The sequence below is a fragment of the Hippocampus guttulatus genome, chromosome 1 (assembly GCF_054856545.1).
Source record: "Hippocampus guttulatus isolate MCC_2025c chromosome 1, RoL_Hgut_1.0, whole genome shotgun sequence".
NCBI lineage: Eukaryota > Metazoa > Chordata > Actinopteri > Syngnathiformes > Syngnathidae > Hippocampus > Hippocampus guttulatus.
Window position 1 is genome coordinate 28,179,104 of NC_141261.1, and position 24,501 is coordinate 28,203,604.

Here is a 24,501-nt window from a genome sequence, read left to right on the forward strand (position 1 = left end):
ACGAGCGAGCGACCGTTTCACACCTTTGATCACGAGCCTACTGAGCGGCATACTGGCCATGTTCCAGTTTGACATGCGCAGGGATGTGCACGCACGCGCACACACACACACTTTTGGTGACTGGGTATTCAAGTTTTGTCATGAGAATAGATGTATCATGTGTAGGACACACAATGATTTTAGGCCTGCAATCAACAAAAAGTCAAGCCATTTTTCATTCATTTTTTTCCTTTTCTTACTCAATGTAAAGCAGTTACAATTATTATGAATAGGTTATAAATTTTGAGGCCTCCTCCATGAATATATCGGCTCCTACATTAAAGCTTAGCATGACAGTCAAAATGAGACTTGGCTAACTCAGGGTGGGAGTTGTTAGGGGGGCAAAAAAAACACATGAGGATTAAGACAGAATTGTGACAGATTTCTTGGCGCAAAACACAAAGCAACGACAGCACGACAGTTTGATTGTAAAAATGGATGCATGATGTGGAGAATACATTTTGATGATTTTTTTGTTTGTCTGTTAAAAGGGCAAATCGTGGTCCTTGTTTTTGGAGGATTTTTTTTTTTAAAGTTCTATCCCAGAATCCTCCTCTGAAATGTCTCAAGTCTTGTGTGATGTCACACGATCCCTGATTTCTCCAGCAGTGTCACTGTGTTTATAGTTCAATTCGTGGGAAGAAAAACAAACTATGGCTCCAGAAAACCAACATTAACGTTGTCAGTAGTATACATAAAAAAATAGAGAATTTGTCAATCTGAATGAAAATTAAATCAGCGAAGTTTTATTATCGCACAGCTCCAAGTTGCCTTTAGGATGTTCCATCCCTGTTGGTAGTTATAACTCGACAACTTGCCAACGCTGCCCCCACGTGGACAAATAGGGATAGGACACGGCCATTCCTGATTGTGCAGAAAACAAAGTGGCAGATTTATTCTGGGAGGACACAATCAAACCCTGATGAGGTTGAAGAGATCAGATAAGAGGAGATAGTGGGCGCGGGAAACAACTCAACCAGTCTGGCGAGATGTTAAGGAAATATATATTTTGTTTTCGACAAAATTGATTTTAAAGAGGGTGGAGGCAATTCAGAATACACAAAATCAACTCAATCCCTGCACAAGAAGTGTTGCGTGTGGGGTAGATGGTACACGGGCAAAAGGAAGAACAAATTCATTGACGGCCAAAAAATAAATAAAAAAAAATCCCAGAATTGAAGAAGAAAACAACGGATTTGTTTGCATTTCATATCTTCTGTCTCTTAAATCAATCATGTCCTAGTGTAACTTGACCAAGCCAAAAATAAACGTCCGCTATTGTTTGTTCCTGTTTTGGCGCTCCTGTTTGGGCAAAAATAACAAACAACAAACACACAAAGTGACATTAGTTTCAATGTACAAGTCAAATGCAAATGACACGAACAATAGAGAGAAAAGGTTTGTCTGACCTGATCCAAGCGAGTGCGGCTCTGAGTCTGAGCAGGTTCAAACGTCTACGAGGGGAAAAAAAAAGGAAATGAGCAGAAACGGGAACCAGAATGTTTGTCTGATTTTAATTATGCGCTTTTGCTCCAAACAACAGCAGGCCATCATAACCAACAAGATCAATCACTCTTCCTCGAAAGTTAGAGTGGCGCCTTGACATACGAGCAACCCAGTCACGTGTTTTGCAAGATACAAGCTGTCAATCAGGCCTTTTTTTTTTTTTGGCATTGACTTGTCAGCACAACCTTGAGATGACAGCACTGTTTAGCAGCTTGTGACTCGACTCTCTTCACTGTAAGCGCCAGTTTGGCAGATAAAAATAATGAATAATCTTCATAAAGAGGTTTCAAGCTGTTTCTTGCCACTCTCAGCTGAACACTGCTCTCAACCAGGTAGTCTACGCTATCTTAAAGTCTACACACCTGTATATATCGTTTATCAGGAAAAATGTCATCCAAATTTGCTCCTTTTTGCCTCCTGGGAAGTAGCTAGTGCCTGCCACAGGCACTATCTGCTTGTACGAGATTCTGGTCTATGAAAATGCTGTTATGGCAGAATCCAAAAATCAACAAGCAGTAATAGGCTGTTAAAAACGAACATCAAATTAGTAGTTCCAGATTTGAGTCACATCTCTCTCTCTCTCTCACACACCTCATGTCTATGTGTGATGCATGTTTGTAGGAGAAGCGCGTGCGCTGTTGTAACCCAATGCTGCATTTGAGAACAAAATACAATATTTAGCCTGCTATTAGGCATTCAATTGAACTATTAAACAGGCAATGAAGGCCGACTGTACAGTTTATCAACGCCTTTTTCTTTGTTCAATGCTTGCCTCATGCTGTCACAGAGGCAGACGAAGTGAGTTGGGCTGCTTACATGCCGGAGAGGACACCAAAACACACTTGTTAGGGCAGCACTACATAGCAACTTGTACGACAAGCAGATGGTTTTAAATGAGTCCAAAAGTATACGCGCTTCAGAAAATGGATGGATGGTTGGTTGGTTGTTTGGAAGAACACCCTGGGCTCTGGCGTTCGGCAGTGTACGGCAGGGGGTCGTAGTGGTTACAGTAAGTAATGGTCTCCAACTAAAGGTTGATGTGTGTTACCTTTAGTGCGTATGTCCACAATGTTTATCCAAAAAAAAAAAAAAAAAGTTGAGCACTTTGGACAACACATGGTTTCGATAAAGCACGACAAAAGTGTCATTCATAGACCATCATGATAAAATAGGATGTTACATTTTTTGGGACTCTGACATGTTTTTGAACTGAAGTATAGTTAGTAAGCAATCCATTCAAATGGATTCGGTGGTCATATGGCCAATGAACAGCCATTTGATGTACGGGTCTAGCCCCTAAGCACTAGATGTGACAATATATATGACGACAACAATAACAACAATCTGGCGGATCACTTAATAACAATTGGTGGGTGCAAGGGTTGATATTTATCAAACCTTACAATATTGCTGTATTTCCTCATCAATACCTTGAGATGGGCAGGCGGTGGTACCTCTTAATGCTAACACAATGGGAAAGAAAACGGCATAGACACACGGGTTGATGGTCAGCTTCTACATGGTGCTGTTGTTAAGAGTTGGGGAACTTGAGTCATTTTGACTTGACTCGAGTCAGACCGGAGCTGCTATTTTCGACTGGACACTTGGTAGCGAAGTGACTCGTGACTTTTTGTTTTGAACTACCGGTACATGACTTGACAAGTCGGGTTTTTTATCGCTTAAAATTATTTCGCTACCATTTGTTCACCAAAGCGATTAAAAGTACACCAGCGGCTGTGTGTCTCCATCCTTACTTTTCGTACAGAGTAGCATCCGAGTTCGGACCACCACTGGGTTTAAGTATGGAGTCACCACGCATTGTATACACATTTCTCTCCAAAAAAGCTGTGTTCCTAAACCATTGATATTAGAATGAGTGCTTTATCGATGAATTTTGAGCTGTACTCATGCTTTGAAACACCCTGCTATTATTGCGATCACAAATGTGCATCGAAAAAATGTTGGATTCTAAGGCAAGTGCACCCACCTTGCGCACTTCCTCCTCTTCTTCCTGTCTTTTCTCATAGTGAGAAAAGTCATCAAAGATGGAGGTGGTGTGTTTGTAGGTGGTGATGATCTTGAGCACCTGCTTGGCCTTCTCCAGAGGGACCTCCTGTGTGTCGCGCGAGTTGGTCACCGGCTTGTTGTCGTTGTTCTCCAGGCGGATGTGCCGCAGCTGGCTATTGGGCACGTCCTTAACAAACAACCAGTTCACGTCAAACTTGCCTTTCCACTTATCCTGTGCCCAAACACCAGCACTGGTGCCGTAGTCCACTGGCGAACGCATCTCGGCCACGCCGCAAAAATGGCCACTGCCATTGACGCTGAAGAGCAGATACACGGGGCCTTTCCCGTTCATGGCGCGGAAGGCCGAGTCCAATCGCTTGTTGCCGTGCTCCGTGCTGCACCAGATGGAGTATTTGATGGAGCGATGGATATCGTCCTCGGAGTAGCTCTTAATGATGAACACCCGCCCGTTCTTCAGGTTCCATTCAAAGTCCTTGGGGTTATAACTGTGGGAGGCACGGAGCTTCTCCAGCACTGGGTGGGACTCGCCACCAGGTCCCTGGCTGGCACAAGTCTGGGGGCCACAGCTTGCGCTACAGAGCAGACCCATCATCCTGCTGCCGTCGTGGCTGGGACCTCCCTGCCCGTAGACTTGGTTGCGGTTGCGTGGGGCCACCCAACGGGTTTGGGCCTGCGGGGCGTGGCTTTGGTACGGCTGAGTGGGCAGCGGGTGGTGCTGTAAGCCCATGGGCTGCATCTGAGGCTGCACCAGTGATGGGGGAGGGGGAGGCTGCATGGGGGCTTGATGGGGCATGGCATGAGGCAGACCATGAGACTGTTGCTGCTGCTGTTGATGTTGCTGAAGCGCAGCCATGGCCACTTTGGTCACGGGTCCCTTTTCCCAAGTGCCAATGTTCATGTTGTGTTTGATGGGCGGTGGGGGGAGGGCCCCCCCCAGGGTGGTCAGCCCCGGCTTTACCCTAGCTTTCAGCTGCTGCGGCATGGCCGGCTTGCTGGCGATGGCTGCCCAGGAGGTGGGTTTGGGTGGGGGCATCCCGATGGGCGCGGCTCCGTTCCCCGTGGCGGCCCCACCAATTACAGAGCCCACTGCCTTGACCGCCGACGCCTGGCCACCGACATCGGCCCCGATCTTCAAACCCACCATGCCCTGCTCCAGGCTGTTCATACCGGGGGCTTTGTTGAGCGTGTCACTGTGAAAGCCCGTCTGACCGTCAGGCACAATCGTGCCTCCAAGAGAGCTGGGCGGGTAGCTGTAGCTTCCACCGTAGGCTGAGCTTTGAGTCTGCTGGCCCTGGGAGCCGCTCGTCCCCCAAGCGGAGAAGGCAGGGTTTTCGGGGAAAAAATTAAACCTGTGAGGGTAAACGCTGCTTCCCAGGCCGCCCGGCTGGCCGAAAACCGTGTCCGGCATGAAATGATGGTCGCCATTGCTCAAGGGTCCATAGGGGGTGAGGTATGGAATTGGAGGATCCCCGCCTGTGGACCAAGGAGCCTCACTGAGTGGGTACGGAAAACCGATGGAAGGAGCGTAGTAACTGGACAGGTAAGGATCGGTGATGGACTGGTAGCTGTTGTTCTTGATGCCGGATGTGAGCAGAGAAGCAACATTAGCACATTACGTTTCATTTGTTCGATTCTTACGAAATGGGATTTACCTGAGTTGACTGACCAGTGAGGTACGGCTCAAAGTCATTGTCATGGACTGTCTCCTTCTGATGCAGCGAACCATTTTGCACTGCAATAAAGCAACTTTGTCAACATACAGTAGATTTGGATAAAAAAAAAGTGTGGGTTTTTTTCTTTTAAAAAACACAAACCCTGAAAGAAAAAAGTGAAACTATTAAGCAGTCAGTCAATAAATGCCATCTCTGCAGTGTATCAATGCCTCTGTTGCTAATTTGCTTTTAGCCTCTCTGTAATAGCTACAAATGAAGGGAGTTTTCCAACTTGGACCCCAGAGAGACGAATTGACCAGCTAGCTTAGTGATAGCTAGGATGATGCTGCGACAAGACAACGAGGATGGATTTACTTGACCAAAATTTAAAAAAAAAAAAAACCTGACAATTTACTTTCATGGGTAAGAATATTTTTGTCAGATTTTTAAAATAATGTTCTGTAATAGCACATACTTCCTTCCCCCATTTCCATCTCCCCCATCAACAAAAATGTGTGTGGTGCATGTATGGGGGGGGATCAATTTCGAAGAACCCCAGTCTGCAACCCCCCTCACCCATCTGTCAATAAAATTTTTCGATGTTTTTTTTTTTATAAAAGAATCCATTTGTGATAGAGGTGGCATCATTAAAAAACACCCGTCTGCAGCCGCCCACGCCCCTCGCCCCCCACATATGTTGTAGATATTTTAATTCCTTGTACTTAATTGCATTCATTGAGAATTGATTGTCTGACCAGATATTTGGAATGGTATTTATTTGGCCTCCAGGGATATCTTATACAGCACATATCCTGTAACATTATGTCCCCTTTGTTCAAACAGGACGGAGAGGTAAGATTCTTTTTTTGTTTCTCAGTGGGCATAAGGACAATTTTCTGAATTTTTACAATAAACAGACCATCCTGTGATTAAGTTCTACTCTCATGGTTGTGTTGTTTTTTGGTAGATTTTATTTATTTTAAACAGGAACTCAATTTTTCTTCTTTTCTTCACAAATCCGTTGGGCTGCACTCGTTTATGTACAATACAGTTTGCTTTACATGCAGCATACAGGTACAGGTTCTAAAATGAAGGCAAAACAACTCACCTTTCGAAGCTTGTCCCTTTGATCGCTGGAGTCACATGAGAACAGGAGGGATGGGAGGAGAAAAAGGAGAAAAGTTATCTTTATGCAGTGTTTGATTATACCCCTTAACTATACCAGTGATTCCCAACTACTGTGCCACGGCATATGGGTGTACAGTTTTAAGAGCATCAGGTGTGCTGTTGGAAAAATCCAAAATATGATACGGCTTAACATTGCAGCAATGCATCGTGACAGGCAGAACAAGGAAATGTTCTTCTAACTATAAATAACTTTGAGTCCAAACCAAACGGCCTCAGATTTCACACCGTGTCAATTCTTGACAAATTTAGAGAAGATCATTATTTCAAGATGTATCCAGTATTTGCTGCAACATTTTGTTTGGTGGTATGATGTTTGTCATGTAAAATGTGTGCCTTAGCTTAACAAAGGTTGGGAAATAATAAACTGTCCATACACATCAAAGTTGCACTGACACTGAAATCAGAACCGGCACCAATGTCAATACAGTACATCTGTAAAAGAACTTGTATATAAAAGATCAGATACGGTGACACTGATACCACATAATCAACCTTATACAATACCTTCCGGGTAGGTGCAACGTCAACCATATGGAGATACTTGAAGGCAAGGGTCTCAAACTTGCAATCCGAATTTGCAGCCTGCAGGATGATCTTTTGCGGCCCGTGCTTTTTTTGCCATGTCCTTGCACTGAGCATCATTTTTTAAAATCACTTTTGGGCTGCCATTGCTCAGACTCAAGACAGCTTTTGACAAAACATGATTCTGAGATGACACTAAGTAAAAGGAAATGATATCCTGTCACCCACTCCCAATAGAGTTGTTGTTTTTTTCCCTAAACCTGCCGTAGAAAAAACACTTCACTGAAGACAAAGGTTGGCGATGAGGACAATCATTTTCAAGTAAAACAGGAGACTAGATGTTTTTTGTTGTTATTGATCACAGGGGTACTGCGATATTCTGTATCTTGAATACCCAGAGAGAGTTGGAGTGCTCCAGAAATCAGCCGCCATTACTCAAGTAGAAATGCTTTGAAGCATGTTAAGTAACAGGGAGATGAAAGAGTGGACAGGGTCACCAATCTTAATCAAGTTCTGAAGAACTATTAATGTCCTGAATTGTTATTAATAAAGATTGGATTTGCTGTACCTTTTCGGAAATCTTAAAACCCTTTTTGTGGTATAGTTAATGCGGCCCAGACACACCCAGACTCGATTTCTGGTGGGTGGCCCCCACAAAAGTTGAGTTTGAGACCCCGACCTCAAGGTAAACATGGATGACACCACTTTCTTGTCGGCAAACTGTACCACATTGCCTCGGTACAGTGGTGTTTATTTGTATTTTTTAATTGCAATTATTGGAAGATTTTATTTTACTTATTAATTTACTTTAAATCAATGAACACTCATGTGTATTAATCATGATTTCCTTTTCAATCAAATGAAATGTGAATATTATTTTTCCCTTAATTCCCCTGCCTAAGCCTACATAAATGTTTGCATGTTTGTACTGGAGATGTAGCTGCTTGCAATCACACTGTACATGTGTCAAGTGTCAATAAAAGGCATTTTATTGTCTCACTTCTAAAGTTTGTTTGTCTTGTAATATTATGACTTCCTGTACAATTGGAGCAATTACATAAAATTACATTTTTTTCATGTAATTTTGCATATTTATAAAGAGAACCACTGTCCTGTTTTTGGTTGTAATATTGCACTTTACTGTCTTGGAATATAGAGGTGTTTTGCTCTCTGTAAGATTTGCAACTTCATTCCTGCACAACTGCATTTTTGCTTGTAACATTTTGACTTGATTCTTGTCAAATTATTTGTTCGTTTTCTTTTATTTCAACCTTATTCTAATGTTTTTCATGTAATATAAGATACTGACTTCATTGTTGATTCATTGCGAGTTATTTTTACTCATAGTATTTTTTTTTAGATTTCTTGTAGTATTATTCCATCTTTAGTCTTCGATGTACACGTGTAAACAATTTTGAGTTTTTTGTTTATTCGCGAAATATGACGGATTTTTTTCTTGTACTAGTACACCCTTGAGAATAAATACACTGCGGTCTCGTTTTTGATCAATATTTAGGCCTACTCAACTCCTGTATCTTAATGTTGTCTATTTTTGTGGTAGTCGGCGAGCTAAGTATGTTTTTGGGGGTGCTTCTTGGTGTCCCAAGTTTGAGTAGCACTGTTCTACATCATGACTGAAACGCTGCGATTTCGCGACGTTCTACTGGTTAGCTTTAGCGTTTAGGGAAGTCACTGGTGATCGCGTTGATGGCATACTGATGTGATCTGTCGGCACTTTTATTTCTTAGCACGGAAACGTGCACGTATCATTGGTCTTATCGTGAACAGCTAAGCTATTTCTCGTCGGCGACACAATTTATCGTTGGATTTATGTTGCGTGAACGCTTCCAACTTGCTCGTGATGCCCAGCGCTTCCGAGGAGCAGGCAGCCACCACAGCCCCGTCGGTCGGGCGCTAAGGTTAGCAGGCGGCTAGCTGTCCAGCTCTCCACAGGCGAGGCGATTTGGCGTGTCCTACCTGAGGGTCAATGCTTGTGGCAGACATAATTCATGAAGCAAGTCCCTGGATTCTCTCAGAGCCCGGCCCGCTGACTGGATTTCAAGCTCCGTGATGTGGGGAAGCGAGTTGGCAGCTGCCAGGCGGTACTTGGCACTTCTTGCTGCCTGCTAGCAGTGCCGCTTAGCACCGCGCTAGTAGCTCAGCTGTGGTGGTGCTGCTTTTCCGCTGTGCGCCTTTCCCGACATGCACGCCTGCGACCCTCCAAAAGAAGTCCTTCTGGGAGTTTTCAAGTTCCGGTAATGAGTCACTGGGGGGATCTCCTGCCGTGGAGAGATCTTTCCTCGTCGATTTTTTTCTTTTTAATTTTCAAACTTTTGACGATTTTATTCAGGGAGAGAGAGACAGCCCCTGTGAAAACTCAGTGCAGTACAAGACTTCCCCAATGGCTGCTCCAGTCCATCCGGCCTTGGAAGCCTACGAGCCGTTGTCACGGCTGCACTTCCCCTCATCCGCGCTGGGGGCGAACGTTTCCCCTTCATCGCGGGGCGACGTTCGACACCATCCCCGCAATAAGTGAAATCCATGATATCGAGATAGCGTTAAAAAATAAATACACCCTATATTTCACCGCATTTATAGCCCTTGATTTTTTTTTTCAACTGATTTGGGAAAAATATATACAATCACATTTAACCACATATATCGTAATGAAAGAGACCAGGCGAAATGCATAATGCAATAATAATAATAATAATAATTGGGTTTTGTGCCCATTTGAAAATATTTACTGTATGTCCCGATGAAAGAATAGGTAATTAGGTCAAAGTCCATCCATCCATCCATTTTCTGATCCGCTTTAGCCTCACAAGGGTCGTGGGGCGTGCTGCAGCTTATCCTAGCGGTCTTCGGGCAGTTGGCGGGGGACACCCTGAATCAGTTGCCAGCCAATCGCAGGGCACACAAAGATGAACAACCATCCGCGCACACACTCACAGTTACGGACAATTTAGAGCAGGGGTCAGTGGCGGTTCTGGGGGGGGGGGGGCAACAGGGGCCAGTGCCCCTGTAGCACAGATTCTGGCCCCCCCTGTGGCCCCCCCTCCGAGCGCAGATTACGCAGTCGTGCCGAGTCGCCGACGCGAAAGGTGGAACTAAAGTGCGTGATTTAACATTCTAGTCGGACCCTTTAGTGCGCTGCGCCACTTAAAAATGAGCGGGGAAAATGAGAAGCAGTCCGCAGAGAAGGAAATTACCACGACATGAGTGCTATTTGCGTGTGTGCGCGGTGCGTGTGTGCGTGTGTGCATGTGAGTGTGCGCGTGCGTGTGTGTGCATGCATGTGTGTGTGTGTGTAACTTTTTTAGTCTCCCTTTTTATTTTAATTTTTATTTAACAGGATCAATATATAAGACGTGATGGCCCGGTAGTCCAGTGGTTAGCACGTCGGCTTCACAGTGCAGAGGTTCCGGGTTCGATTCCAGCTCCGGCCTCCCTGTGTGGAGTTTGCATGTTCTCCCCGGGCCTGCATGGGTTTTCTCCGGGTGCTCCGGTTTCCTCCCACATTCCAAAAACATGCATGTCAGGCTGGTTGGACGCTCTAAATTGTCCCTAGGTGTGAGTGTGGGCGTGGATGGTTGTTCGTCTCTGTGTGCCCTGCGATTGGCTGGCAACTGATTCAGGGTGTCCCCCGCCTACTGCCCGGAGACGGCTGGGATAGGCTCCAGCACCCCCCGCAACCCTAGTGAGGATCAAGCGGTTCGGAAAATGGATGGAATATATAAGACATTGCCTTTTAAAATTTGGATGATTATATGCATGTAAAACATCTAGCTTCAGTGTATTTGCAATTTTTGTCCCCGGCAGGCTGGTACCATATCATCCCCTGGCTTGAATATTGTCAACAGACGTATTGTTACGCTTGCAGACATTTTAGCCCTCCTAATACTGTTTTTTTCCCATCACTGCAATGTTATGACTACAATTTCAAAGTCTGAAGAAATAAAAAGTCAAATAAGATTTAGAATCTGTCTTTTTAGCCCTGGGTTCAATGTGCCCCCCCCATCAAAACCCCTGGCCCCAGCCCGGCCCCCTCAGTGAAATTGATCCAGAACCGCCCCTGGCAGGGGTGCCCACACTTTTTGGACCGAAGATCTACTTTTCGATCAACTAACCTCCCGGGATCTACCCATACCAGCACGCGCGCGCACACACACACGCACGCACGCACGCACGCACACCATGATGAGAAACAGCCTGAAACTGAGGCATGCGATGCACTTTTGCAGCCTGTTAACTATCATAGCTCACACGTACCATTTTAAAGTGCTTCCCTGGGCCCTCCTAGATTCCTATTCTTTGCCCGTGCCCTCGGTGAATTGTACCCGAAGCAAACTCTGAATGAGAATAATGACGATAAAAGATAGACCGCAACAGCTCTGATCACAAGCTGCAATTGCAGACTGCTGAGCGCTAACAACTTCCGGTGACGTAGTCACGCGCCATCGTAAATTCAAGATTTACCTGCTTTATTTTATTTTTAAAATATTTTTTGGTGAAAATGAGACTGATAGGATAATTAGGGTGCAGCGTACATTAACACAAAAAATATATTACTTACATGTACAAAGACACACAAATGGTTGTTTTTTTTTTTTTCTCCTCGACACTCCTCGGATCTACTTGGGACCTGTCTTAGATCTACCGGTAGATCAGGATCGACGTAATGGCCACCCCTGATTTAGAGTGTTCAATCAGCCTGCCATGCATGTTTTTTGGAATGTGGGAGGAAACCGTAGTACCCGGAGAAATCCCACGCAGGCACGGGGAGAACATGCAAACTCCACACAGGAGCACCTCTGCACTGTGAGGGCCGCCCTTAGGTCAAAGTGTTGTAGTCATTCGAATAACATTATTAATTATTTCTGTTCAGTTATTTGTAATTTCAGCAATCTAATTTTAATTTTAACCATGATTACAGAATTAAAAATGTATAAATATGCAGATAATTATTTCATTATATCATGATACATACAGTACATTCACAATAAATCAATCAAGCAAGTATGCAATCAGATGGGGGAATGAAATCAAACGAATATTAATATATCCATTTACATTGACAAATTTGAGGGGGGAAAAGATGAACTCATCCAACCCATGTTGCAGTCTGCACTCAATTTAACAGCAACTGAAGCATGTTACAGCAGTCACTCATAATCACCAGCAGGGGGCAGCAGTGATACCTGGACGATTTATTCCAATGCGTTTTGTCGTAGATCGAAATGATAGAGAATCATAATAATTTTCAACACCGCTTATCCTGAAAAGAGTCGCGTTTTTTTTCCCTGGAGCCTATCCCAGATGACTTTGGACGGAAGGCAGGCTACACCCTGAACTGGGAGCCAGTTCGTTGCAAGGCACATACAGAGACGAACAAACATTCACACCCACATTCATACCATCACTGAGTGGGAACTGATCCGTTGTGCCCGCTCCCAAGTCAAGCGAGTGTACCACTACACCATCAGCGACGAGAACCAAAACTAAATTGAATGAAAAAATAAATGTTTCATCAAGTATTTCATTTGAATATTTATCGGATTGTTTCCATATTTATTTCACTATTTAATTTCTTGTATTATTCACTTTATCAGTTTTATATCTTTACTGTCAGTGATCACTTATGACAATGTTTAAACAGTCTTGCATATTCAAACATTACACAACAATCTTTTTAAATTTATAATTCAACATTTCATATATTTATATATATAAACTTTATAGTCTTGGAATTTAGAGGCCCTCTGCAAAATTTACAAAATTATTTTGTAAGATTTATTGTTTTTGCTTGAAACATTTAGTATATATGCCAATAACATTTTTTTAAAAAAATACACTTTTTACGTTTTAAATTACTCTCAAATTATAAAATGTTTTCATGTAAAATAACAACTGGTTTGTTTCATGATGAGTTTTTTTCTCCTTGCCATATGTTTTGATATTGTGGTATTTTGTCTTTGATCTCAGATAATTGTTGATATTTATCTTGTAATATGTTAACCATATTCCTGTCTCATTTTTTCCCCCCGAACCAATCCGTATCTGGATTTCATTCTTGGAAAACAATGTCTTTTTTCATGTAATATTACAACTTTAGGAATGCAATTACTATCTTGTTTTCAACAAATATTTAGGCGTACTGCGTTCCCGTGTTTTATTGTTGGTAATTATAGCGGTAATTACAGAGCCAAGGATTTTTGTGGGGTTGTTCTTCGTGCCAAAAGTTTGAGAACCACTGTCCTAAGTGTGAAAGTATGTTTTCTGAAATGTTTGGCATAATTTGTCTTTAGAGGCGGAGCCACATGGCATGTTTTGCCAGTCATTCAGTGAGCTACCAATGAGAAAACATTCCAGCATTGTTTTTTTTTTTTTGTCTTCCAGAATGCAGGTTCCCATAGGCAACGATGCAGCCCCCCGCAGAACATCATATTTCAACTGCTGTGTTTCACTTGCTTTGAATTTACGCTCCACTATGGACCACAGAAGGGATGTGGGGCACAGCACAAACACGGACAGGAATCCCCTTCCGCTCCACGATGACAGATGACACAAGCACGATGCTGTACATCCTCGAAGAGCCTCAGATGCGGCGAGAAGGCGAGAGGCTTCGAACATTTCGCAGCTGGCCGCCAGATGCTCCCGTTACCTGTGGGGACCTGGCCAAGGCGGGATTCTTCTTTTTAGGACCAGGAGATAAAGTCCAGTGTTTCTGCTGTGGTGGCATCCTAAGATGTTGGGTGCAAGGAGACAGCCCGGCCGCCGAACACAAGCGCCATTTCCCCACTTGCAGCTTCATTCTGGGCCGCGCCGTGGGAAACATTCCGCTGTTGAATGGATTGCCCGACTCTGTGGACGGCCAGCTGCTGAGCCAACTTCAAAGGATGACGATGGACGACCAGGGGGCGACGGGGCAAGCGGTCTACCCCGAGATGGAGGCAGAGGATTCCCGGCTCACGACTTTCCACAACTGGCCCACGGAGGCCACAGTCCAGCCAGATGTTCTCGCCAGAGCTGGATTTTTCTATACAGGTGTTGATTTTCCGTCATCTCTTTCCCTACTATATTTTACTCGAAGCAACGTTTGCATATGCACATTCTGGGTCAGATATTTAGCTTTGACCTAGTCGCTGCTAGAGTGACCTCTCATTGTGACAGTGGATAATTGTCCTGCTGAGTCAGGATGTTGTGAAGAGAACATCCTGGACTAAACTGGGGCTGCTAAAGGCAGCGGCGACACTCGGCTGCACTTTTTGGGAGATTACCACCCAGGTCTCCACACCAAGACCAAACAATACGAATTTATATCAGCAACATATCAGGGTTCACCAATTGTAGCATCCCCATCTGAAGGACGCCCAGAATCTTTTATTGATGCTTCACAAAGCCTTTAACCCTTCAACTCGAGCGGCATAAACATATGCTCAATATTAATTCCTTTAAATTTAATGACAAAAATAACTGGATTACTGTGAACATGTCATGAAATTATTCGTTTCTTAAACATCTATAAAAAGCACGATAAATATTTCATTTGTTTACCAGACTATGAACATGTATTTACTTTGTATATAAGAATGTGTAAAAGATGGAGAATGCCCAAAGTCAGCGATCACTTCTCATTTAATAAAAGCAGTTAAAGTGCAATGTGACTATCGCTAAGTACAACTGGCTTAAGTCAACAAACTGTACGTCTATGATAAAGTAAGCATTCTTAGCAATTGGAAGATAGAAACTGTAATCCATCTCAAGTGGTTAGGTTAGAGGGACGATGAAAACTCGCTTCATTGTGCAAATATTAACAAAATACAGTAAACGCAAGCACATTCTTAGCTGAGCTACCGATGTCCTCAAGTGACGCGTCACTCAACACCTCCTGTTTCTAATGACAAAGACAGTTAACAGCCGGCCAACTGCACATCCTCTTTTTCTCACTTCCACATCACTCAATCAAAGATGTACAGTATGTACTTATGAACTGTCGGCTTGCGCCTGAAGTCAGAGGGCTGCCATCTTATGTTGCCACTTTAACTGACAACTTCTGTTAGTATTTTGCTGAAACCACTGTTCTCAGTGCATGTTATATGCCAGGATCCCTTAAAGGAGTCATGAGAGCCTCTCAAAGAAACAACTTCACCATTTGCATTGACCATTAAGAGTATGTTATGTCACCATCGGGAATCGCGACTCACAGTGGTTTGGGTTACATTTCAGAGCAAATTGTTCCTGATGGCCTTTCAACATGATGCAGACAAATCTTTGAGGAGCACTTAGAAATATACCTTATTAGAGAAAATTTAAAATCGCATTTGTACCAATGAAATATGGATGTAGCGATTCTCACAGACTTATTGGTACAACTGTATGCCACACATGGTGGCATTTTCGCCACGGAGACAGAAAATAATGCAAAAACGCCACAGGAAAGTCAGTGTAGTCAAGAAAAAAAAGAAAGAATCCTCGTCTCACCCCTCGGGTGGTGTCCGTCCCTCATTCAGCTCGGGTCCTCTACCAGAGGCCAGGAAGCTTGAGGGTTCTACGCAGTATCCTTGCTGTTCCCAGCACTGCACATTTCTGGACTGAGATGTCCGATGTTGTTCCCGGGATCTGTTGCAACCACTCATTTAGTTTGGGGGTCACTGCCCCGAGTGTTCCGACCACCACAGGAACGACTGTCACCTTTACCTTCCAGGCTCTCTCCAGCTCCTCTCTGAGCCCTTGGTATTTCTCGAGTTTCTCGTGTTCCTTCTTTCTGATGTTTCCATCACTTGGGACCGCTACATCCACTACAACCGCTTTCCTCTGCCCTTTATCTATGATCACGATATCTGGTTGGTTCGCCATTACCATCTTGTCAGTCTGGATCTGGAAGTCCCACAGGATCTTTGCTCTGTCATTCTCCACCACCTTCGGAGGTGTTTCCCATTTTGACCTTGGGGTTTCCAGTCCATACTGCGCACAGATGTTTCGGTAGACTATGCCAGCCACCTGGTTATGGCGTTCCATGTAGGCTTTCCCTGCCAGCATCTTACACCCTGCAGTTATGTGTTGGATCGTCTCAGGTGCCTCTTTGCACAACCTACACCTTGGGTCTTGTCTGGTGTGGTATATCTGGGCCTCAATGGCTCTGGTGCCCAGGGCCTGCTCCTGAGCAGCCAGGATGAGTGCCTCTGTGCTGTCCTTCAGGCCAGCCCTCTCTAGCCACTGATAGGACGACTTCTTGAGATCAGCCACTTCAGTTATGGTCCGGTGGTACATCCCGTGTAGGGGCTTGTCCTCCCATGATGGTCCCACTTCCAGCGCCTCATCCTCTGTTCCCCATTGTCTGAGACATTCTCTGAGTATGTCATCCGTTTGAGCCTTCTCCTTGATGTATTCATGGAGCCTGGATGTTTCATCCTGGACAGTGGCTCTCACACTCACTAGTCCCCGGCCTCCTTCCTTTCGGCTTGCGTACAGTCTCGGGGTGCTGGATTTGGGATGGAACCCTCCATGCATGGTTAGGAGCTTTCGGGTCTTAACGTCCGTGGTCTGAATCTCTTCCTTTGGCCACCTTATTATTCCTGCAGGGTATCTGATCACTGGCAGGGCATAGCTGTTTATTGCCCGGGTCTTATTCTTGCCATTGAGCTGGCTTCTTAGGACTTGCCTCACTCGCTGGAGGTATTTGGCCGTAGCCGCTTTCCTTGTTGCCAGTTCGAGGTTGCCATTGGCTTGTGGTATACCGAGGTACTTGTAGCTGTCCTCAATGTCTGCTATTGTTCCTTCAGGGAGTGAGACCCCTTCAGTGCGGACTACCTTGCCTCTCTTAGTCACCATCCGACTACATTTCTCAAGCCCGAATGACATCCCGATGTCGCTGCTGTAGATCCTGGTTGTGTGGATCAGGGAGTCTATGTCCCTTTTGCTCTTAGCATACAGCTTTATGTCATCCATGTAGAGGAGGTGACTGATCGTAGCTCCATTTCTGAGGCGGTATCCATAGCCTGTCTTGGTGATTACTTGGCTTTGGGGGTTCAGTCCTATGCAGAACAGCAGTGGGGAGATATGCCACATTTGATGGACACTTGGGTAAGTGGCTTGCCATTGGCTTCAAGTGTGGTTTTCCACATCCTCATCGAGTTCGCAACGAAGGCTCTTAGGGTCCTGTTCACCTTATACAACTCCAAGCATTCAGTGATCCATGTATGTGGCATCGAGTCATAGGCGTTCTTGTAATTAATCCAGGCTGTGCACAGGTTGGTATGTCGGGACCTGCAGTCTTGTGCGACTGTTCTCTCGACCAGGAGCTGATGTTTGGCTCCTCTGGTATCTCTACCAATGCCCTTCTGTGCTTCGCTCATGTATTGATCCATGTGTCCACTTATCTTAGCCGTAATGAAGCCTGACATGAGCTTCCATGTTGTGGAGAGACAGGTTATTGGCCGATAGTTGGATGGGACTGCACCCTTTGAGGGATCCTTCATGATCAGTCAGTGTACTCAGTGTACTCAAGTATGTATATACATACTGTATATACCTGTATATATATATTTTTTAAAGGGATTACATTTTTTCTCGCGAGATTAACGCGGCACACGTCACAGCTGATGTTACGTTGCTCTATAAATAAACCAGAAACAAAACAACAAGCACGCTGCACAGGTCCACGCACGTTTGTTTTGCCAGCCACGGCAGCGCGAGACACTGAAAATGGATACTTAAAGAGTTTATGAATGGAAAGTTTACTTTTAAAAAGTTGCCAGATTGTTCCACTGACAAGACCGAAGTTACCTGTATCATACAGGTATACGATGTATGCCACTGACGCGATTGTTACTTGTTTGGAACTATTTTGTGTGGAAGGTTACAGTGTTCCGTGTCCATATAAATACACCGGGTGGAGCTTCTCTGTGTTCGTCTGACAGTGACAGTGCTCTGAGGAGGTGACATGACAACGAAAGTTAAGCGGTGAAGTTATAGCGACCGAGCGAAAATAAAACGTCTCCAGTGTTGTCATCGAACCAAGTGTAGTCATCCGAAATGATGTCTACACCAAACCGTAGAGAGACTTCCGCGCAAGAAGGACCAACAAAATCAACATAGCCTGACTGCTGTGTTCAAAGCAAACTTGAGAAAAACGAAGTATGCAACTATGGTTTAAATCCACTATAGGCTGAGTACTAGTTTACCTTAGATATGCACTTTATAATGTTATATTGCTGTTTTGAGTCCATAAAAAGAGCTGTTAAAGCAGCTGTTGTGTGACAAAATATTTTTTTCACTGTTGTTGATGGACAGTAATATTGTGTGAGAGATTATGCGTGAATAACTGCTCCAAGTGAAAAATATTCATGTAAAATTGAAAATTGAAATTGTTATTTCAGTAAGTATTTGCATTTTGCACATAGTAAACTGATTCATGATTCCATGTTGATGAGAGCATTAAAATGGGGAAAAATAGGACAAAAAAATATAAAAGGAAACGATTAAAAAATGCGTGAGTAATCACGATTAATTTTGTAGTTTATTTGAGTTAATTATGACAGTTGCATTTTTAATTAAATTAAATATTTTAATCATTTGACAACTCTAATATATATACTGTATATATATACCGTACTCTTGCAAATTATGGTTTGCCATTCACGGTCTGTGTCGAGTGACATCACGTTGAAGTCAGTTGGTGAACTGGGGGTCCTTTTTATTCCCCAATTTTGCAACTCGGACCTCCCAGTTCAAAGCGGCTTTCTCGTGCGCTGTTCGTAGGCGCAAGTGGGAAAAGTCCGACTTGGCAGTGTGTAGCATTAGCCCATTCATATTGCTCTCAACAGGCCAAGCCCAGCTTTGAAAGGCACACGCAAACATTCACCATCATAAATACGACAAGAGAGAATATGATGATGATGATGAGACCTAGTGAACAAAAATAATACCTGCATCTCACATGCATATACGTATGTTGGTCTTCCACAACAAAAACATTTGCGTACTTTGTCTATCACAGGGGTGGTCTGGAACATAACTCTCACGATAAATGAGGGGTTACTGAAATTCTTAGGACGCCTTTGTTTGCCACTACTACTAGAGGAAGCCTGCGTGGGCCTACCATTCGCGATGCTCGTAGCACACTTTGAGAATCATCGGAACAGACTAACTAACATTCACACCAAGAGACATTTAGAGTCTTCAATGAAGCGGCCATGCATGTTTTGGGAATGAATAATGTCTTAAGTGCACACTCGGCAAACTGTGTTTTGTCCCTCAAATCTTATCTCCCTTGTCCTTGCGGTCAGGTCATGGCGACAACGTCAAGTGCTTCTACTGTGACGGGGGGCTAAGGAACTGGGAGCCAGGAGACGACCCCTGGCAGGAACACGCTAAGTGGTTTCCACGGTAATGATGTGTGCAGCTACGACAGCGTCATCTGAACGCTTCATCTACCTAATGCACAAAATGCATTTTGTGCATTCACAGCAAGTCAAAGCAGATTGTTGTGGTCTTTTTTAGTTGTGAATTTTTAATCCAGTCAAGAGGACAGGAATATATTAGCAACATCCAGGATGCTCATTTCCACCTGGGCGACACTCTGGTGAGGTTCTTATCACTTCCGATTTGAAATGCTGTGCTCATTATTATCTTCATTATTAATCACTTACTTGGCACCATGATGGAATGGTGAATAATGGTCATTTATTCAATTGTAAACCTATTCAACTCCCCAGGGTGGCTCACAGACATCCACAGGCGGAGAAATTGGCTCCAGAAATGGTATGAAATGCATTCAGCGAAAACAAGGGCAGATATTTGCAGTTTTGCTTTTTACATGCCAATCATCATGTGTGTATGTAGTGCCAGCAAAGACCATGTGCTTGCTCCGTTTTCTTTGCTTAAATGAAAGACTGAATGATTTGTTTAATCAATGATTTGGATCACAGCCTGGTGCCACTTTGGATCGTATAATAGGACGGAAAAAAAAACAACAATAACTTTAAGCAGACTGGAAAAAAAAAAGTTAAAATGACCAGAGCCGTTTGCTGTAATTAGAATTATACCATGTCAAACAATTCTACTGCATTTTAAAATATATACAGTACTGAATATGAAAAGTCACACGAGACACTGCAGTTCCCAAGAAGTGATCACAAATGTGACCGTTCCAAGAAACATGATCCCTGACATTTTAAAGTTTACTCTCGCTTTGTGACTTGTATAAAGCTAAGAATACACATGCACCGATTTAACTGTTGATGTCAAGCAGCGTAAATACATAGTGATTATCTATCTATCCATCTATCTATCGTGACTTATGACGGCGGCCATTTTAAGAGCTTTTTACTTTCGCGAGAGTGCTGAATTTGTGAGAATGTGATGAATGTTAACCAATTCCTTCCGCCATGTTCATTTTGCTCCCTTCAAAAGTGGTCGGCACATAAACAAACCGTTGTAATTTTCCTACACCGTTCACCTGATTTGGATGTGAATACCCTCAAATGAAAGCTGGAAGTCTGTCGTCGAAGCAGATATTCAGATAACATTGGTTTCACTTTAAATCAATTTTGGTGATGTTGAGAGTCAAAATGAATTGTGTGCATGTCCCAATATTTATGGACCTGATTGTCCCTCAAAGTTTCATCAATGTTGGCTGAAATCTGCCTGGTATCTGTCACCTTTCAGATGTGGTCAGCGGTTTGGCCGCGTCGTCAATCATGCTCTCGCCGGTGGTGCAGACGGTGCTCCAGATGGGCTTTGAAGCCAGCCTGGTGGAGAGTCTGGTCCAGACCAAGTACCTTTTGACAGGCCAACACTACTCACATGTGTCGAGCCTAGTCAGTGATGTGCTGCAAGCAGAGGAGGAGGACCGGCAGAGAAGGCCACAGAGCACAGGTAATGTCTGGGAGGTGAAAACAGTGATTCCCAACCACTGGGCTCATGTACATTGAGGAAAACATCCAATGTCATTTAATTTGTCCAAAAAGTAGTATTAACCATATTTAATACTGTGGTTTTGAAACGTTTTAAACTAAGTACCAACCAAAACCTGCATTGCTGCCCAAGTACAAATAAAAGGACCAAAATTAAAGTACCGTACAATACCATTGCATGCCTATTTTATTTTATTTTTTAATATCGGAGGCTGTATTCCTTGATTTATATTATTATGAGAAAAATTATGCAATTTTACAAGGATAAGGTCTAAATTTGATGAGAAAAATGGATCTGAGACTTAAGACAGAATACTTATGAGAAATATGGAAAGACTGCAAGATGAGGGAAAAGAAATTCAACAATATGATTGAAAAACATTTGTTATTTATGAGATTACAGTCAAAATATTTGAGGAAAAATCAAGCAACTTTACAGTTATTTAAAAAAAATTATAGCCAAAAATTTGTTAATTTTACAGGGACAAAGTTTAATTTTATGGTAAATTAAAACCTCAAATTTCCCGGTGATAAAGTAGTAGTATTTTGAAAATGAATTAAATTCATTTTCTGGAGCATAAAGTTGTAATATTGTGATTGATATAATTTTACAGGAATAAAGCCAAAATATTACAAGAAAAAAATAATACAATAAACCAACATTTTTACTACTATTAAAACAAGGCAGAGCTTTAATGCCTGTATATTATTGAACGCCACTGTAACAAAATGCAGTTTGAACACTGTGCTTGAATATGGGGGTGGGGTGTGTGTGTGTGGGGGGGGGGGGGGACTAGTAATGTTTCATTTCAAATGTATTGCACATAAAAGAAAACAATCAAGATTAAATGCGAATGAAATACAACAGGACTGTATCTGGGCAGTGATTCTTTGACGTAACACGAGAGGTACAACACTACACCTTGAGAATCACTGATTTATTCCAAATAACGTTTTCAGGAGAGTATCCCGCGCAACAATAATTTGGCATCCAACATTGGTGACGAGAAATGCATGGCTGTCGACGACTTCAGTGGATGAGTGGTTATTAGGCATTGTTGTCATAGCAACATGTTCTGCACAGACTTCCTCCCACTGTCATTGATTCACCGTAGGTGTGAATAGTTGTCCGTCTTGACGTGTTTGTCCAGTGCCTAACAGTTCGGCAGTGTGCTCCACCTCTCGTCCTCAACGGGGAAATAAACTCCAGCCTCTGTGACTGAAAACACGATCCATCCATTTTCCGGCGCTTGTCCTGAACTGGCTCAATTATGAGTGACTGTGGATGAAAGCCTGATTTAGAGTGACAACTAGTGGGGAAGTCGATATTACTGCCAGTGTTTCATCACGTTTGGACTCCTTCGCCAACAATGTCATGAATGCCGATCATACACACCTCTTGCACAATGGGCATTACTGTTGAGTTTTGACCTCTTATAATACGCCCGAAATAATACCCGATGTGGACGATACTGAGGTCTCAATTACTGGAACCGAACCTGTTCAAAATTATTATTTTTTAAACTTTGTAGTAGATTCAGTGTATGCCATTAGGAAACGCCGGGGTGCCCAAGTCCTGTCCTTGAGAGCCGAGATCGAACTTGTTTTAGATGTCTCCCTCCTCCAACACACCTGATTCAAAGGATCAGGATTGTCAGCAGGCTTCTTTTTCAGGGCTTGCTGATGAGCTGATCATGCGAATGAGGTTTGTTGGAGTAGGGCGACATATAAAACATGCAGGAGAGCAGTCCTCGAGGACCGCAGCTGGACATGCCTGTTCTATAGCCTCATTATGGTGGCGGACTGCTGCAGCCTATCCCAGCTGGCTTTGGGGCAGAGGTGGGTCACACCCTGAATTGGTCACCAGCCATCACATGGCACAAGCACAGTGGTGCCTTGACTTAAGAGTTTTTCAATATACGAGACTTTTTATTTATTTGTTTGCTTCAGAGCGCTGTATGGTGGCAGTGAACTCAATTAGATTAATTTCACAATGTGCATCAAAAAATGAGACTTCAAGCTGTTTAATGCCATTCCAGTTGAAGTTTACTGTCAAATGAAACAAACATCAAGTGTAGGCAGTTGCTCCTTGTTTATTTATAACAATCACGCTTTGCCTAAAGAAAGCCCGATTAGCTCAATGCTAACAAACTGCAAAACACTATTGAGCATGGGTAGAGATCTCCGATTCTTCGAGAGCCCTAGCGTGCCTGTTTTCGATCCCTCCTTCCTCCAACGCACCTGATTCTAACGATCAGCTCTGTAGAAGGCTGAATCCATCATGATCAATTGAACCAGGTGTGTTGGAGTGGTGAGACCTCTAAAACAGGCAGGATATGGCTCTCGAAGAACCGGAGTTCCCTACCCGTGCACTAGAGCCATGCTAACGGTTAGCAACAATTGTCAAGGTTTCACTGGCAACTAATAGTTGGAACACAAATGACACAACACATACACAATCTTTATCTTTGATGAAAAATGACAAAGATTTCATCTTCCAGTATCACTTACAGTAAGGGTGGAAGAAATAATATTTTTTGTGCGTGTATGTATGCATTACACCACTTCCCAGTGGCTAAGGTGCGAGCACCAAAAGGAAAAGCACAATGATTTGGATTGCACGACACCATAGAGCACAAACGCTTTCACACTTGACATTCTATATAATTATGCCCTCACTCGGTTTTTATCAAATTTATCGTTCCAGCCTATATGTCCTCACTACAGTAACAAACACTTTTTAAGGGGGCATGAGGGACTTGAACTGATAAATGGCATTCCAATTCATTTCAATTTGGGAAAGATGATATTACTCATATTTCAAGGCAGCGCTGTACAGATAAGCAACCATTCGCAAACACTTCAAACCTATGGACAATTCAGTCTTCAATGAGCCCAAATGAGCATATTTTTTGGAATGTGGGAGGAAGCCAGAGTACTTGTTGAAATTCCTTGCAAGCACGAGGAAAACACAAAATCCAAAGGGGAACCCTGAACCTCGGATTTGTGAGACAGATGCACAAACCACTTTTCCACTGTATTGCCAGTAGATAGAGGGAAAAACAACATTTTAAAGTATTTCTGACTTCATAACATCAGAGCCTGACAGAAGGCAAAGACCTGATGCTGGGGACGTGAGGACGCTATCACCACTGAGAGACAAAGGTCACAAACGTCGTCCAAGCAACTCAACCTGAACCATCCTTTTTTTTTTTTTTGGTTGTCATTTGTTTTAAACTCACATTCTGACATACTGTATCCAGTCTCTACAGGAAGGGAGCCCAGTCCCGAAGAGCTCCTGAGGCAGTTGCAGGAGGAGCGGACATGCAAGGTGTGCATGGACAAGCTAGTGTCCATCGTGTTCATCCCGTGCGGTCACCTGGTGGTGTGCGGTGACTGCGCGGCCAGTCTGCGGCACTGCCCCATCTGCAGAGCCATCATCAGGGGCAGCGTCCGGACCTTTATGTCCTGAGACGACGCTGTCCAATTTTCCGCTCGTAGGTTGCCATTATTGTTAGCAGTTACTAAATGAACTGAAATCTACAATAAACATTTGAAGCTGCTTAGAATTGCTGATTGATTTGAACATTGGCTTCCAACTGTAACTCCAGACAGATAAACATTTGTAGTAATACAGTATATTCTGC

At 43.5% G+C, this 24,501-nt stretch overlaps 2 protein-coding genes and 1 long non-coding RNA gene across 5 annotated transcripts; 2 read left to right on the forward strand and 1 right to left on the reverse strand.

Annotated features, from left to right (window-relative positions):
* Positions 1-408: 408 nt before the first annotated feature.
* On the reverse strand, positions 409-9,329 carry LOC147211253 (YTH domain-containing family protein 1-like). 2 transcript variants are annotated; one of them, XM_086124430.1, is made up of 6 exons: positions 8,913-9,327; positions 6,334-6,358; positions 5,226-5,305; positions 3,533-5,146; positions 1,449-1,493; positions 409-1,341 (listed from the first exon to the last, which is right to left on the reverse strand). In XM_086124430.1, exons 1-6 carry the CDS (start codon positions 8,937-8,939, stop codon positions 1,315-1,317), a joined length of 1,818 nt encoding a protein of 605 aa, XP_085980556.1. In that variant the 5' UTR covers positions 8,940-9,327; the 3' UTR covers positions 409-1,314. The 2 variants fall into 2 exon arrangements, with proteins under 2 accessions (XP_085980556.1, XP_085980548.1); XM_086124422.1 differs by lacking the exons at positions 409-1,341; positions 1,449-1,493 and having other exon boundaries at positions 1,540-5,146; positions 8,913-9,329.
* LOC147211254 (uncharacterized) lies at positions 9,064-9,526 on the forward strand. The gene is made up of 2 exons (XR_015102356.1): positions 9,064-9,190; positions 9,286-9,526. It is a non-coding gene; the product is annotated as an uncharacterized LOC147211254 (long non-coding RNA).
* A 3,806-nt stretch (positions 9,527-13,332) lies between these two features.
* Positions 13,333-24,416, forward strand: birc7 (baculoviral IAP repeat containing 7). 2 transcript variants are annotated; one of them, XM_086124450.1, is made up of 7 exons: positions 13,333-13,982; positions 19,226-19,325; positions 19,440-19,521; positions 19,655-19,700; positions 20,607-20,816; positions 23,954-24,019; positions 24,118-24,416. In XM_086124450.1, exons 1-7 carry the CDS (start codon positions 13,442-13,444, stop codon positions 24,324-24,326), a joined length of 1,254 nt encoding a protein of 417 aa, XP_085980576.1. In that variant the 5' UTR covers positions 13,333-13,441; the 3' UTR covers positions 24,327-24,416. The 2 variants fall into 2 exon arrangements, with proteins under 2 accessions (XP_085980576.1, XP_085980585.1); XM_086124459.1 differs by lacking the exon at positions 23,954-24,019.
* Positions 24,417-24,501: the final 85 nt, after the last annotated feature.